Here is a 16,743-nt window from a genome sequence, read left to right on the forward strand (position 1 = left end):
GAGAATAATTAAACAGTTTCTGATAGCTACATCTTGATTAATAATTGTATATAAGATAGAATATATTTAACATGATTCAGGTAGCAGTTTACTTGGAACGATTTATGAAATTTAACAATAAAAAATAAAAGATAAACGTAATAAAAACAATACGGTCATTGTTATATTGGTAAAATTTGAAACCAGGCTAAAAGTGTATATGTAAGTTCCAAGTGATTCATACAGACAATATATGTGTATTCAGTCAAAAATTAGTACGTAACTTATACATATAAATGATGCTTTTTTTCAGACATATAAATAGTTCTAAAGATGAGCCGACTAAACATTGTAGTTTATCAATGTTATGGATTGATTAATGATCGTTGAGATACTTTGTGGTTGCATTTACGTTTGCAATAAATACCTTGTGAATGCCGTATACATTTTCAGATTCGTTTCAAGCTTTACCAATATAAACATGATCGTGGTATCTTATTACGATGTTAACGCTACTTCAAAATACTTCGTATTACACACACAATATATTCATAAAAAGTTTCCACAAGGATTCGCATGCTTTCACGAGCTATTATATAAACGGCATTCTAACTGACTGCAGACAAGAAGATGACGAGAATATTTCTAGAACATTTATTTACTTTGTAGGTGGTGGCAAACTAGGCCTGACAATTTTCAATGGGACAGCATCGGTGTCGGTGCAGATGGTCGGCGGTCTGGAGTTCAGATCTGTCCCGCTTTCAGACATGCTAGAATCATCTTCCTCCGGGTTCACCTCGGAATCATCGACAACCAACGCGTTTGGGGTGAGGAGCTTCTGCTCTGTGGTCAACGGTAGAATCGTTGGCGACGGTTGTGGTTCCAGCGCAGCGTCCCAAACCTGTTTCATCAACTTGAAGGTCGAGTCTCTGGATAGAAGAGAACAGAACACGTGCCTCTCCTCTTCGGTGGCGATTGCCACAGCGTTTGGAATGATTCGTGCTGTCTTTTCTTTACTGATCTTCAACACGGAAACTGTAGGTATCAAAAGCTTCGTTACATAGCCGAACACGTTACTATAGAACGCGAAATAATTTGGTGTAATGTACAGGTGTCCTTGCAACAAGATGTCGCCTACCAGCGCGCAACTGTAGTAGTTTAATACCCGTTCGTCCGCAGCAACCTGAATCGAATAGTAGATCGAGATTAGGTTTTCCATACATACTCTACCCAACGAGAAGAGTCAGGAAAGGTAAACAAAACGCGATTATGGTGATACACGAATGTCACTAGTTGGCACCAAATAGCTGTAGTCTCGGCATTTACGTTTTGTTTTCCCTCACTGATTCGTCTTGTTGGAGTATAGTTGCTGATAGATGTAGATCGATCGATAGGCGTGGAATTTCGAAATGGATTACCGATCTGGGTCAAGTTTTATATTGAGAGTAAGGCATGAAAATGGCTAAGCGTCGTACGCTACGTCTCGTAACTACAAAACCTTCCAAGAATTTCCAGCTTTTATATCAAATAATATAATAGCATGATTTGCATATAATAAGCAACGAATATGTTACGTCCGGAATCGTATCGAGAAACAATTTATCAAGTTTTTTTAAAAGAAGATCAGAATATGTCAATTGCGAAAGAAACTAAGTAAAAATGTGATTCTCATCGCCAATTATGAGTTTTGACCCAAATAGTTAATCCCAACTTCGCGTATTTTTCTCACGAGATTATTTCATTATGATTTATATAAAATAAATCTATTATTATTCGTTATTAATATGAAGTTTATAAAACAGAAATTATTTTATAATAACAATTCAAAACATCAAACATGAAAAGCAAGTGGGATTTATCGCTGTATTTATCATTAGTTTGATAATTAACGCGAAAATTTTTATTTCCTTTATATACTTAAAGAAAATTAAAGTATAAATTTATTATCGATAAAGCGATAAGATTTTAGTTGCGATTCCGGGAGATTATCCTTGTCGATTTATAGTAAACAACAAATTAAAGTAAACATTCACGTAAGATCTATAGATAAAAAATAATATCGTAAATTTCATCGTTCAACGGTGTTCTAGTTCAAGAAAGTAGCGTCGTGTATGTGAGACATCAATGAGAATGAGCGAAACTCTTATGAATTACCTGAGAGAAATGCCTGTGGAATTTCTTCTGTCTCGCGCTGCTGGTAGTCGTTGGCGACGATGTGGACGAAGATCTACTAACCTTCCCTGGAGTCTGCACAACACCACCAGCTGCCATTGATGGTGTACTTCTACTGAGCGGTTTGGAAAGATGACTGAAAAAAAAAGAGATAGAAATTTGTTAATTACAGAATAAATTAATTAATCTAACAAATCAGTGTGAACACGATAAAGTAAATGCTCGTAAATAAGAATAAACAGATGGTAACTCTTTTCTGAAAGATACGAATAATCAGTTATCTTTGATCCTAATAAAAAACTGAACTTTCTACATCTTCTAGATCTTAAAATCTTCTATATAGCGAAAAGTACAGTTTTGATGTAGTCTGACAAACAGATCAGTGATTTATAGACGATATATTTGATTAACACGTGAAATGATAAATACACCTAAAATTTGATACCGAAACGTTAGAGTAGTATTTTATCTACTTTTTGCGTTTAAATCAGTAACTCGTAATCAAACTGAAGATTTTTATGTGCAATTTTATATTTTTACATATAGCACTAGAGGAATAATATCTAAGTGGGAACTTAATACTTGAACGTACACTCCACTTCAGCGGTGTTACCTACATAGTGTACTATACTTTAGATATTTTATATATTTTTGTATATTGTATACAGTCTGTGCATTTTTGCAGCTTTAAATATAACGTAAGAGCTTAAAGTCTACAGTCTGTTTTTATGACAGTCTGTGTAGAGTCTACATGTCTTTTTGCGTGCAACACAAAGATCAATGATGTGTAAAAACATGTGTTTAATTATTGTTAACATATTATATCGATTATTACGCATTTAAGTTCAAAACACTACCGTGGAGCACTACAACTATAATTTAGCTTTCGAGCAACAATTATCTGTGTTTCGGTAATCTTCAATTAAGTTAAGAGTCTTATAATATATAAATTCAAATTTAATATTTTTCATTGTTATCAAAAAATTAAGAGATTTAAGATTTTTCACGGAAGTTTGTAGGTAAACTCCAATGCGTTCTAATCTCTTTCTTTTACAAAGAAATGGGAACTTTCTGTTATTTTTTTGTCGATTAGTTTCTTTGTTTTTGAAATAAAGATATATTGCATCGTAGAAAATGTAAATTTTTAAATGTCACGTCATTCGATATTGATGCCATATGAAATATTAAAAAACTTATTTACGTATATAAATATATATATAAAGACTTCTGACTATGACTGAATGCGAATTCATGAATTTTAAATGTACAAATCTGACGCAATTCACAGAGAAAAACAAACTGCGGAGAATTATAAAAATTAATAAAGAATTTCCAAAGTATAAACATTTCGTTGTAATAGAATCCTATTTCTTTAATATTTAGAATATCTCTATTTTGTTCCATGAGCTTCACTTACCGCTTACATTCCCGCCTATAATTCTAGACCACCCTATTACGTATTATATACAACATGTCATAACAACATGCCAAAACTCAAATAGAATTAATGGAAATGAAAAATAAATCACGCTCGAATCCACAAACCGAAACCTCTCATCTCGAGAATTAAAGAAACAAACTTCCTCAATGACGTCGATTCCTATGCAATTCGTCATCCATAGCGTCACCGTGATCGATCGTTCTTATTTTAAATCATTGTAACAGTGCAGATGTTACGACAGATCCATATTTGTACAAGCTCGACTAGAGAAGTGGAATTCGAATAAGAGATTTGTCTTGCGCCTGACAATTTTCTGCATTTTCGACTCGTACGTGAAAAAAGAAATTTTAAACACAGACTAACATTTCTTCACACGACGCTTCATTAAGTAAACGATTAGCAAGAAATCATTCTACATAGCAGAATAAGTAAAAAAAAGCTGGATTTTAGAGAAAATAAGGTTTGAAACTGTTCTGTAAAGCGTTAGCACGCTATACATCTATTTGACGAATTTCCCAATTTTTTTACAGAATAAAACGTCATACGAACAAACTCTATTCTGCATTTTCGACTTATTGTTATTATTATGTCAATTACTCACTCCTGCCAAGTTCCGGTTAACAAATTTCTCAATTCGATTTCCTCGAATACGAGGCATCAAGCAATTTTGTTCTATTCGCACTATTACACTAATACCAATACGTTTAACACTGCTTTGTCTAACACTGTTCGAGTCTTGCAGAAAAGAGCCGTGTCCAGAGGAAAAAGAGTTCCCTTCTTTTGCTCTAAGCGTAACAGTGTGAATAAGAATAATCCAGCAGGCTGTGAAAGCCTTAAGACTCTCAAATTTTGTTCTACATTTCCGAGCTCTTTTTTCACATAGAATCGCCCCTTGTCGATTGTACTATGATTTCTCAGATACCTTGTACCTAAGTTCCCCATAGATGCGTGAACATCCACAACCGATTTGATTATTATATGTGATTATTATATAGTCGCACCTTCTTTTCCGAATCTTCGGGCTCCAAATATCATTGCTCCAGACGTCACATTCGAATATATTAGACTTGGAATTCGATCGAAAAACCATGGTGACAGATCTGACAGATAAACTGTATCTTAGAAAAAAAAAAAAAACCAAGACTCTGCAAATCTGTTAGCAACCGAAACGATCTTTCTCTTTGAAAGTGTTCCAGTTTATGCGATACACCATACGATTGACAATTCGATGAAACGAACTGTTAGCCACCTTCTACGGAACTGGCATTAATTCGTCAGCGCAACCGCTCCAAGGAATTATTTCGATCGTTAATTGCGTCCCGCTACCAGTTGGCTTAATGTAAATTAAGGTCGAGCGACGATCGAAGACGATCGGGGATGCGATACTGGTAATTGAATTCGCTAGAGAATATTTTATGTCGTTTTAGCCGTTGCTATCCAGGGACGTTCATATCCGACGATCGGTATTCCGTGTGAATAAGATTCCCTCCTTTATTCCAATACGACGACAAAGAAAAAAATATTTTTGAAAGGAGAGCACGCGAAGTAAAAGATCTTTTACAAACAGAGCTTATAACGACTCGAGGAAGGAACCGACGACACTACGACGACTGTGGATTTTTAAAATACCACTAGAACCACGTGCAAACATTTTCCAACATTCGATCACACTTCTGTTTCTTCGCCGTTTATTTTATATTTCTCTTCTACTTGTTTTCCGTATCTTGTTCAATCTTTGTTCGTTTCTTCTTCGCTTCTCGTTAGTTTCTTCTTTGCTCGCGTCATGGTGAACACAGGAAACAGCGTAAGAATTTGACCAACGATCACGGTCGCCGTGTATCGATCGTTTAGCAAACGTGTCGCGTATCGTACGGTATTAGACTTGCGAATGCAGGATATATCGTGGTGTTATCGAGCAGAAGCTTGATATTGATAATACGTGACGAAATATCTCTGGTTTTTTTCTTCGTACATGACTGTAGACTAAGAAAATTTCAGTGAGTTAAAGTTCATTTTTTAATGATAAACCACCGGATGTTTCTGAGGGATACTTCAGCGTAAATACAATTTTTTGTATCCTATCAATGACACGAAATGATACATAATAGTGGCAATAGGAATAGACAGACGTCTCTTAAAATATTTCTAGACGTGAAAATAACTCGTTGCTTATTAATAACTCGATGATCATCCGATGATATGTAACGAATACTCCTCGCTGTTCGTCTTCGTTACCAACAACATATAAGATACAGAATAATGGGATAAACAGATTGAAAATTAGATAATATGACGGCGAAGTTGTAGCTAATAAACGGTAAACTACCGATTTTTATGTAAATTCATATTTTAATGAACGTAATTAAATCTGCTACAGTACTTTAATTTTTATCTTTGAAAGACATTATTGTTTTAACGAAAAATTGCGTATGTTAATAACGATTTTTTCAATTATTTTCTTATAAAAAATACGATTGCATTGGAATTTTATTTTATACACTGCTTTAATGTTTTACTTGGAATATTTTGTTACAGGCATTTTTGTACTTTTTTGTTTTGTTTAAATTTCCCGTAACTATATCAACACTCATATCTTAATGAATATTAAAAACCTTGTGTCTTTCGTTATATAATTATTCGTATATATATTGTTCGATAACCATTGTTCAAATTCTTCGTGATTTTATTGTTATAAAATGTATGAGTAGCAAGGTATAAGATGTATGATATGAAATAGTAAAATAAATATTAATATTTAAATATTACGTACGACGATAATTAATGTTGGATTTTGACTATTTCATCGTATATATAATTATTTTTATTTATTCGCCATGCAATGAGATTTTGTAAGATCTACAAGTACGTAAACAAGTGACGAGATAGAATATCATTTCTATAACAAATTTCAATGTACAGAGAATCTAAAAACAAAGAAGTAAATAAGTTACGTATAATGTTCTCTCTTTTTTACCTTTTTTGAATATCTTACTTTGACCTTCCTTTATATCGAACAATTTTACACTTAAATGCGCAGAAATATCATTCATTTATTTTTAACAAAAGAATTTGCAAATTTAATATTGTTTGTCTTTTTACTGTATTAATTTTGTATTATTATATCCATTTAAAACCAAGGAATAAATTAAATTTAAACGAAAGATATTATATAAAGATATTATATAAAGATTTAATATAAAGATTTAAAAGAAGATTGAAAATGAAAGATAGGAAATAACACCTTTATTTCTTTTTGTAACAAGAAATATTTATACTTACAAATTTTAATACCAACTATGCGAGTCTATATATGAAATACTATAATTATTGAAGATTCTTAATAAATATTTTTAGCTGACTAACAAATACAACTAGTTGAATTCTAAGAGAATATTTAATCCATATCAGATTTTTTAATAAAAGGAATTACATATCTTAATCGTATAAGTATGTATTCCACTAACACTTACATTACGTTAAGAATTTTCAAGATAAGTAACGTAGTAAGTTGGCAGAAATATAATCTAAATATTCCCTTTTTACAAATAATGTCAGTTCTACGAAGTTTTAGGACACTTGGTGGCCTATGAAAATATTTGCTCCATTAATATTTACTATTTTAACACATCTTGTATTAATATTTATTTTAATATACTTCTTATTTCTATGTAATATCAATATTAATTTTCAATATTAATTTTGTATTGTCTTTCATCATAATCATATCTCTATAAAGCATTATTTCCTATAATATATTATTGTATATGTATACATATGTGTACATATAATTTTACATATATATTGTTCATATGCCATTTTGAATTATGGATGAAAATGAAAATTATAGACGTAGATAATTCGTAGATATTCTATGAAATCAAGATTATAGATTATGACATTTTGATTTGTGCCTATGACTTTTATAAAAGCGCAAAAAGGTACTAAAAAGTACCATAAAGAATTGCGCTTAAAGGCAAACATTATAGCAGTTCTATCAAACTAGAAACTTTTTTCTTGCGAAAACGTAGAACGATTATAGCAGCGATTTCATTCGAAATTGTTATCAAGCAGGTGTGACAGAAATAACGTATTGCTTTTCACACTTCGTTCTTATGTGAACAGGTGTCTCGATATCTCGTGATACGTTATCTAGAGGAACTAACAATTCCTGGAAATCTACGTTAAGCCTAGACGATCGCGAAAACAATTAGTTTCTCTTCATAGATAGAACTCTTTTTAGCGTTCTACTTCCGGCGTGGTACGAAATGTAGTAAAGGTTGATTGCATTCAATGCATAACAGACAGAAGAAGTATCAGAACTATCGTTGTTACTTATCTTAACGTGATTCGTTTATGTACATGATTATGTACAATTGGCAATTATTTCGAGAATTAATTGGCAAGAATTTCATTTTTTTAATTTTGACAAAATATATATATATTATTTTGTAATTTAATTATTACGTTTAATTGTTTTTGGGCAGCTAATTCACTATAAAAATAAAAGATTTTAACGCTCATAGAATAGTTTCAACTATCAAAAATTGACAGAAAATGTATGTATACCATGTATCGTTTCCAATATTTGATTTGATCGATTACGAATTAGATAATTCGGTATAAAGATTGAATGCCGTTTTTAGATTATATACCGTAAAGATTATCGCACTTTATACACGACAATAAATGTTATTCATAGCGCGATCGTATCGCATTAAATAAACATAAAGAACTAATTCATCGTCGATAAATTTTGATTTGCATTTGCGGAAGTAGGATTAACTGTGTTTGACGACTTCCAGAAACGTTTCCAATAAACTAGCTACACTTGGCCACGTTATGCAATAGCATATTACAAACCACGGTCCACAATTGGTCAGCTGGTATAATTGTCTTAACCCCATTCGTCAAGGCCAACCATTTGCCTTCGCATAAATGTGGGTTAAAAAGATTGAATGGAACACGTAGGAAGAAGAGCGTATAAACTAACTAAAAATTATAGATTCGGATTATGAATTTTTATTTTTTCTTTGTTTGATAATAACAAATCACTTGGATCGTTGGTGTATGTTTTCTGAAAATTTACAGGTGCGTGGAATATTTAAGCTTAAGATAAAGGGTTAACGAATTTTATAATTGGAAGATCGAAGGTCAAAGAAAGGAAGGAGTTTAACGGCTTTTTCGAAAAAGCATCCTACCAAGTCAAGAATTAATTGAATGGAAACACTCAATTGGCTCAATAGGTTATTCGATGAATGAAGAATCTAGGGTCGAATCCCCATCAATTTTAATCTCAATTAAAATATTCAGGTCGTTGATTTATTTCTCCTCCATTCACGCTGTCGCACAATCGAAAGAAAACCGGTAAAAGGCAAGAATGAAAAAAATAATAATTCGTAAATATCCTCACAGGTATTTAATTTAGATGCAACGTAAGTCGCGTGTGACTATCTCCGTGAGATATTTCTTTTTATCACAAATGATTAGATGAACTTTCAACATAACGAAATTGGTCTCTTTATACACCATTTTTATTATAAGCTTTCAACCGTTCGATTTTTCAAACAGCTGATTCATTTTATGTCTGATTATTCCATGCAAAAGTCAAGGACGAATCTTAACACTTTCACGGCGGGACACTGGGTTATTTGTTTCGTTATCGGCTAGTGCACGATTTTTTCCGTATAGAAGTTTCTTATCCTCCCTGCGGCATTCTGTTATGTTTCCTTTTAAATTTACATTTTTTTTTTAATTTTCGCATATCTTCCTTCTTCGCAACCTTAACAATCCGCAAACACCTGTTTCATTTTGCAATAATTTTTCTATGGTTTGGACACTGTCATGATCTCTGACAGTCCAAGTCACAGCTGTTGTGAAAGTGTTAAGATGCGAAGCTTAGCTACCTACATAACCTTGTCCTACCCTGTTATATGTGATGTGGATAGGAAAAACTGATTGGAGATCGAGGACTTACCTGTCGTTACATTTCAAGGCCGCGTGGCTCGGGCTCCTTGGTGGCTGCGAATTATTGGCAGCGGCTACTGTAAGCTGAGAACCGCTAATCGACTGCTGGCCCGCTTGTTGCGCACCAGGAGCTGCTTGAAGAGGCGTGCTGGGCGCGGATCGTGCTCCTATGGACCCCGCAGACCTGCAAAAATACAGATAAACCAATCAATGCTTCGTTCAGTCGAGAATTTTTATAAGATCCATTCAGCAACTGCGAAAAAGATCAATAGTCAATTGGCAGGGTGTTAATTATTTAATTATTTGTTAGTATTTCTTTTTTTTTTTTGTATATATCCTTCCTGGACCTGACATATTTTTCGCTAATTTCCTAAGAATGAATTTTTTAAAATTATAATAAAGATATCTTATTACATTATTTCGACGACTAAACTAATTCTTTTAAACTCAAAATATTTTCTTCCAAATAAAGAATCTAACAATATTACTATTTAATACCGTAACTACCTTTTAAGACAAATTTTATTAAAACTCACAAGCTATATTTCAGATACAACGTTTAATTGCTTTAAAAATATATACTTCAGTTTCTAAGTGTAATAATTAAAGAAGAAATTATAATAAAGATATCTTATTACATAACGATTAATTTATCAATTCGATGATTAAACTAATTCTTTTAAACTCAAAATATTTTTTTCCAAATAAAAAGTCTAACAATATTACTATTTAATACTGTAACTACCTTTTAAGACAAATTTTATTAAAACTCATAACGTTTAATTGCTTTAAAAATATATACTTAAGTTTCTAAGTGTAATAACTAAAGACGACTACAAACGATAGACTGACATTCATCGTCAATTGCATGTACTTTATTGTATTTCGCCTGCCACTGAATCTCAGAGTGCAAAGAGTTGAAAGTTCATCGATCATTGACAACCTTCTGCAGTGATTTCATAACATGTTAATCTAACGTTAACGCCAGCACAGATAACGTTTTTCCTCAATAATGTCATTTTGACCTCTAAACAATGATCGCATAGTAAGTTTAATCGATTTTATATTTACGCCAAAGGTTGAGAAGTTGAAAGCAGCATCCTGTTCTTTCAACTGTATCCGTAAAAATATGAGTTTACATAGATATTTACAATCCAATGACGATAGAAATACATTTTTTTTAATGGAAAAATTAAAAGGAAGACTTTTTCTTACATTGCAGAAATTCTCTCGACATACCTAGCTCTAGTGATCGGGCCAGAAGAGAAGCAAAGCTCGATCAATGCGCGTGTTTCGAACTCCATCGTGCAATCCTTCTTTTTCTACCGCTCAGTTACAGCGCAATTATTTCTGTAAGATGAATTCTTCAGGTTGGGGAATCCAGTATCGATATCGATTTTCAACTCTCCCAAAAATCGTAACGAACCGAAGTCCATCTGGATATATATCGAAGAGATCTTCATGAAGCAGCCAATGATAACCGGAACAGAGAGAGAGAGAGAGAGAGAGAGAGAGAAAGGAAAGATTGGAAAGCAAATTCGACGACCACGTTGTATATTTTCGACAATTGAGAGAAGACTTTATACCAGATGTATCGATAAAACGACGAATGAACAAGAACCAAGATATTTTAAAGAAAGTATCAATCGATGCACCGACCACGGTAACAAAGTGGAAGTTAAATTTAACGCAACTTTGAAGCAGCTGTTTCTACACCTGCGAATCAAAGAAACACAATAGTTTCTTATTTATTTGCTCAAAGATCCGGGATCAAAACGAGAACCGAAAGATGTTCAAAGTGTTAATATTTCCGAAAGAAACTTCTTAATTTCTAAATCCTTTTAGATTCGAAATCAGCTAATAAGGAACGTCGGATAAAATATCATCGACCAGCGACGATAACAAACTTTTACAGCTACGGAAACGTTACTTTCGATGTGTTCAATGTAATCCAATGTAATCCGATTGAAATCAGTAGAAACCACGCGGGTATCGATGTTTCTTAAAAATCACTCGAGCCGTGGATCGTAATCTTGCTCCCCAGGAGCTGAAGGCCAGTCGAGCGATGAAGAAGATACTCATATCTTCCAAGAAACGAATATTGTCCTATTTTTTAAATTCTCCACGAACTACGTCCGTGAATCGAAAATTAAGCAACGATGCGATCGCGAAGATTCGTCGACTCTTAGTTGTGGCCAATGAAGAATTTAATTTGTGGATTTTATCGTGGTAAAGCAAGGGAAGCCGAAGAGTCTGAAGAGCAACGAGTGCGCGAGTCCGCCACGGGCCAGCCGGGAAATCAGACTGACTAGAGGGTTGGGAAGACCAACGTGTAACTCCGATACGTCCTTTCGACCTTTTTAATAGTTAATAAACGCATTATAACCTAGAACTTAGTAATCCATGGTAGGAGGAATCTATACCCTTGCAATGGATGTAATACAGCAAACGTGTATCGCGTTGATTGATTCCGCGGTAGGTATGTATGGGAAAAATAACAGAGAACAATGAAACCGGAAGTAAAGGTTTAGACGGAAAGTTCTGGAACTGAACTAACAGCTGTTTAAACGCTGTGTAATTGCGGTGGAAGTTTACGAGTTAGACCGAGTTACGTGGAACATATTTTTCTTCTGGTCTACTGTATCGTACACTGTGTCTAGTAATTATAAAACTACTCGAAAACTTTCGATTTTTGTTCCGTTACATACAATATTTCCACGTACCTTTATTTCTCAATGGAAAATATTGCATATTTAACAGCAAAACATTGAGCAAATTCTCGGAATTTGTTTTTACAATCATAATAAGAATCCACTAGATTTTAATGATGTAAATTGACTAAAAAGAAATTACAAATAATACGTTATGTTAACGCAACGATGCCCCTTAATCTATCGATACAAAAATTTATATTGAACAATAGTTGCTTCAGTTACTTGTGAAATTATTTTCGTTTCATGAATAAATACTACAATTGGATGTACAAAATATTTATAATGTGCATAAATTTTAACGAGTTTCTCATAACCGAAATATAACTGAATTTAACAACTGATCTCATTTGTTTCGGAAGAAACGCTATAGTTGCTCAGCTGTCTCATCGCGGAACAGGAGAAACATTTTTCTATTAGCCACTTGACCGTTTCGCAGGAAATACATATGTACGAAATGGCTGGCACCGTCCCAAAAGGTCGGCCGTGTTACGCATCAATAAGAGGCGTAACCATGTTTTAAAAGAGAACGTGAATCGTATACCACTATCATACGTTCCTACAAACTTCACGAGACCACCTAAAAGCGCGTAATGATAAGATAATCGATTTAGAAATAATACCGCAATTGTCTTGCATTCTGAATCAGGATCAATTCACAATTGTGACATACATGTAAAATAGAAAGTTGTCAATTTTCTTTCTTTCTTTCTTTCCTTCTTTCCTTCTTTTTTTTTTTTTTTTATTAATCTCGTAAGCGAGGCGATCATATATCTGTCAAGCTAAATTGAGCAAATTTTCTGCAATGATAGGAAGCCTTCCGTCAGATCATAATTCACTATCACGAGACCGGTTGTCTTTACTTATTCTGGCTCAACTCATTGGACAGTATAGAGTAGCTCTAGTTTCTAGTAAATTATAGCTTCTATAAATATTATATACGAAACGATATCGCGATCACACGATCTCTCGACTATATGTATTCTTTTAAAAAGAATTTTCATTTGCCAGTACAGATATTAATTTGAATTTTGATGCAAAAAGTAGCCTTATATGTAAGTCATCATTAATTTACAATTCTTAATTTTTATTTTTTGGGGATACATTTAAGATACGTTTTATATTAATATTATAAATTTTTATTTATAGCGGGAAATTAGAGTGAAATAAATGCGATTACAAAGATATCTTTTTGGATATTGAAGTTTATGAAAGATTTAAATTTACGGTAAAAGATCTTCAAACCTTTCTTTTTTTATTCTTGTAGAAAATATTCATACTATATCCTGACTTGGAATTAAATCGATCGATACAATAGACATGAATATCATTGAATGAATAGATTTGTAGTATAAAGTTCACCAATAGAAATATGAACGTACGTATACAGAATTGATGATCACTCGGTCATTAATCATTATCTTATGCCACGTGGATGTCACACATACGTAAATGCTTCCTAGAACTTCTATGTTTTTATTATATCTTTGCAATGTCAATAACATAATCTTCTATTCGCCATAACGTACTTTGTGCATTATTAAAACACGACAGGTGCACATCATTGTGAATACTTCTCGAAGGACATAAACGCTAAAGTAATAGTAGAGTGACTGATAATTATATGGTAGTCGCCTGAAGTTATCAGAAGATGATGAGAAACACAGCTTATCACGAAATATAACGCGGTCATAATAAATTATAAATTCAAAAAAGTATTGCTTTCAACGATAAGATAAATGAATCAATTATTCAATTAATTCATTGCACATAAATGACTTCGTTCAAGATTGAGGAAAAATGACATTTATGCTAATATGCAAAATTCTTCCAAAAGAAACGATATTAAAAACTAGTCTTTTATACCTATGCAAATGTTTTAAATATTTTATGACGTTCCTTGCATGATCTTTCATTAACCTTCATAAAAGATTATACCTTGAATTCTATGATATTCTATCGAGCAATTTTCATTGTATTTAAAGAAAATTTAACGACGAAGTTTGTAACATAAATTTATCGTATTTACTAATTCACACGCTGAGATGTTTTATATGAGAAATATGATACTGATCTTACACCTATTTTAATTGTTTGAATGAAATAAAACAGAATTTTTTATTTAAGCCTGCTACTTTTTCGTGTTTCATAATCTGGCATGAATATTATATATACTACATATTATTAAAATGTAGCTTTTAAATGTTCAGTTTCAACATATCTTTTTAATTTTATTTTTACTTTAGACTTATATCTCCTATTGCAAGGAGAACATTGGGTTCTTATTTCTAATTTCTTACACTTTGATTTATTCCTACATTGATCTCTTAGTTACTATATAGGGTGGTTGGTAACTGGTGGTACAAGCGGAAAGGGGGTGATTCTACGCGAAAAAAGAAGTCGGAAAAATAGAATAAAAATTTTTCGTTTGAGGCTTTGTTTTCGAGAAAATCGACTTTGAATTTTCGGTCGGTACGCGTGCACTTTATCACGTCTCGTTATTTTTCCATCGAGACAACGATCTACAGTGAGATCCGTTATAACGTACCGCAGGCGTACCGAGCGAAAATTTAAAGTCGATTTTCTCGAAAACAAAGCCTCAAACGAAAAATTTTTATTCTATATTTTCTATTCTATATATTCTATATTTTCTATTGTTCTATATTTTATTATCTTATCAGCTGTAAAACACGTGTTCGTTGTAGCAACACTGAAGACCAGAGTTTTCTTATACCAGAGTATAAGGACAACTTGATGAACATAATGCGTCAACAACTAGTAAATACTCGGCGGGTTCGCTAGCTACGCTCGTAAAGGGCGTATGGGGTAGTAAGATGTCGCGAGTTCGAGACCACTCCTGGGCAAGCCAAGGTGGAAAACCAAATATCATCTTAGAAGTATATACACGGGCAAGTGCCCCCCCCCTTGCCTATAATGTTGTAGTGCTTTCTATGAGTGTCTGGGAAGTACCCCCGGAGAACGGTTTCACTCGTTGCTGAACTACACCTAGGCCCGCCCGTGGGGTTTTAGCCGATAAAAATCCGCCGGATTTCCCCACGTAAAAAAAGGGGTTTTTTTTTTTTTTTTTTTTAATTTTTTCATCGAGACAACGATCTACAGTGAGATCCGTTATAACAAGACGTGATAAAGTGCACGCGTACCGAGCGAAAATTCAAAGTCTATTTTCTCGAAAACAAAGCCTCAAACGAAAAATTGTTATTCTATATTTTCGACTTCTTTTTTCGCGTAGAATCACCCCCTTTCCGCTTGTACCACCAGTTACCAACCACCCTGTATATACATATTATATTACTATTACTTATTGCGTTATATTATAGAGTATTAATATTCAATATATTTAAATTTGACTTTCTTTTTGTATATTCGAATACAGTGTTCAAAAATTCGCGAAGAAAATATATGAAGAGAAAAGAAGCAAAGTGAACGACAGTGTTGAAAGAAAATGATATTCATTTCAAATATTTTCCCGAGAAAAACAGATTTATACAAGAAAATATCGTCGTAATGTATAAAATATTAAACCTAACACGAATAGCAAAAAGCATAAATTACATATTCTGCATGCTACTGTAAAAGGGTTACACGACTACGTGTCCGCTTGAAATAGATTCATTTAATTACAGGTGGAAAGAGAAATATAAATAGAAAAAGAGGGACATAAATGGGGATCTCGGTTTCGAAATTCAACTTTCCAAGTCAATCAGATACAAACCGGTGGCACACACGTGTAATTATGTAAATCTAATTGCATGCGTGTCCTCCAGCTTGTTCATTTTGCGTGTTTTCGCCACAGATGTACATCCGATGGCTCGATTACACGACTGTTATTCGTGTGCAACGACCGCTATGCGAGGAATATCGCGAAAAACCCAGGATACCGCGTGCTCATTAAATTTTCTTAACCGATCGCAGACAATTTACTCTAAAATTAAGCGTTTTCAATTTTCAACGATTTTCATTGTTCTACGGTAGTAAGACTATGCAAGTGATGAACAACATACGTGGTCTATCTTTAGTTAAAGTAGATAAGAACGAATAGAGTACAAATTCTTGAAAATTGTTAAATCATATTTAAACACGCCAAGTGCATACAATAGAACCACCAGAGTGCGGATATTTATACACAATCACATTTTCTAAATATTATAACGAGTATTATATTTTAGATATCTCGCATAGTTTTTAATATCTTTTGCATTTTGTTTATTGTTGTACCTACAAATTTCTTATAAATGCATACAAATCACTTAATTAATGTATGTATTTGAATTAAAGAAACTCATAAAATTTGTACAACTTTTTAATATTATAACAATGCATAATAAGAAATCTATGCTACTTGGCTTTTGTTAATCTATGTTATAAACGCTCAAAAAATGCGAAAATATCATTCAATTTAAAAATATTCATAGTTGCATCATTAACGAAACCTACGACAGATTAAATTAATTAATT

General features: G+C 33.0%; 1 protein-coding gene across 5 annotated transcripts in view; it reads right to left on the minus strand.

The window, feature by feature from the left end:
* The window catches only part of LOC117241922 (GRAM domain-containing protein 2A-like), an 82,345-nt gene that overhangs the window by 1,522 nt on the left and 64,080 nt on the right, over positions 1–16,743 (minus strand). For all 5 annotated transcript variants that reach the window (XM_033508199.1, XM_033508197.1, XM_033508198.1 and 2 more), the window contains 3 exons: positions 9,567–9,740; positions 2,134–2,287; positions 642–1,162 (listed from right to left, as the gene is read on the minus strand). In XM_033508199.1, the coding sequence (XP_033364090.1) occupies positions 642–1,162; positions 2,134–2,287; positions 9,567–9,740 (849 nt within the window). The remainder of the gene's footprint in view (positions 1–641; positions 1,163–2,133; positions 2,288–9,566; positions 9,741–16,743) is intronic.

The sequence above is a fragment of the Bombus vosnesenskii genome, unplaced genomic scaffold (genome assembly GCF_011952255.1).
Source record: "Bombus vosnesenskii isolate JDL3184/JDL3185 unplaced genomic scaffold, Bvos_JDL3184-5_v1.1 scf7180000016262, whole genome shotgun sequence".
Classification (NCBI taxonomy): domain Eukaryota; kingdom Metazoa; phylum Arthropoda; class Insecta; order Hymenoptera; family Apidae; genus Bombus; species Bombus vosnesenskii.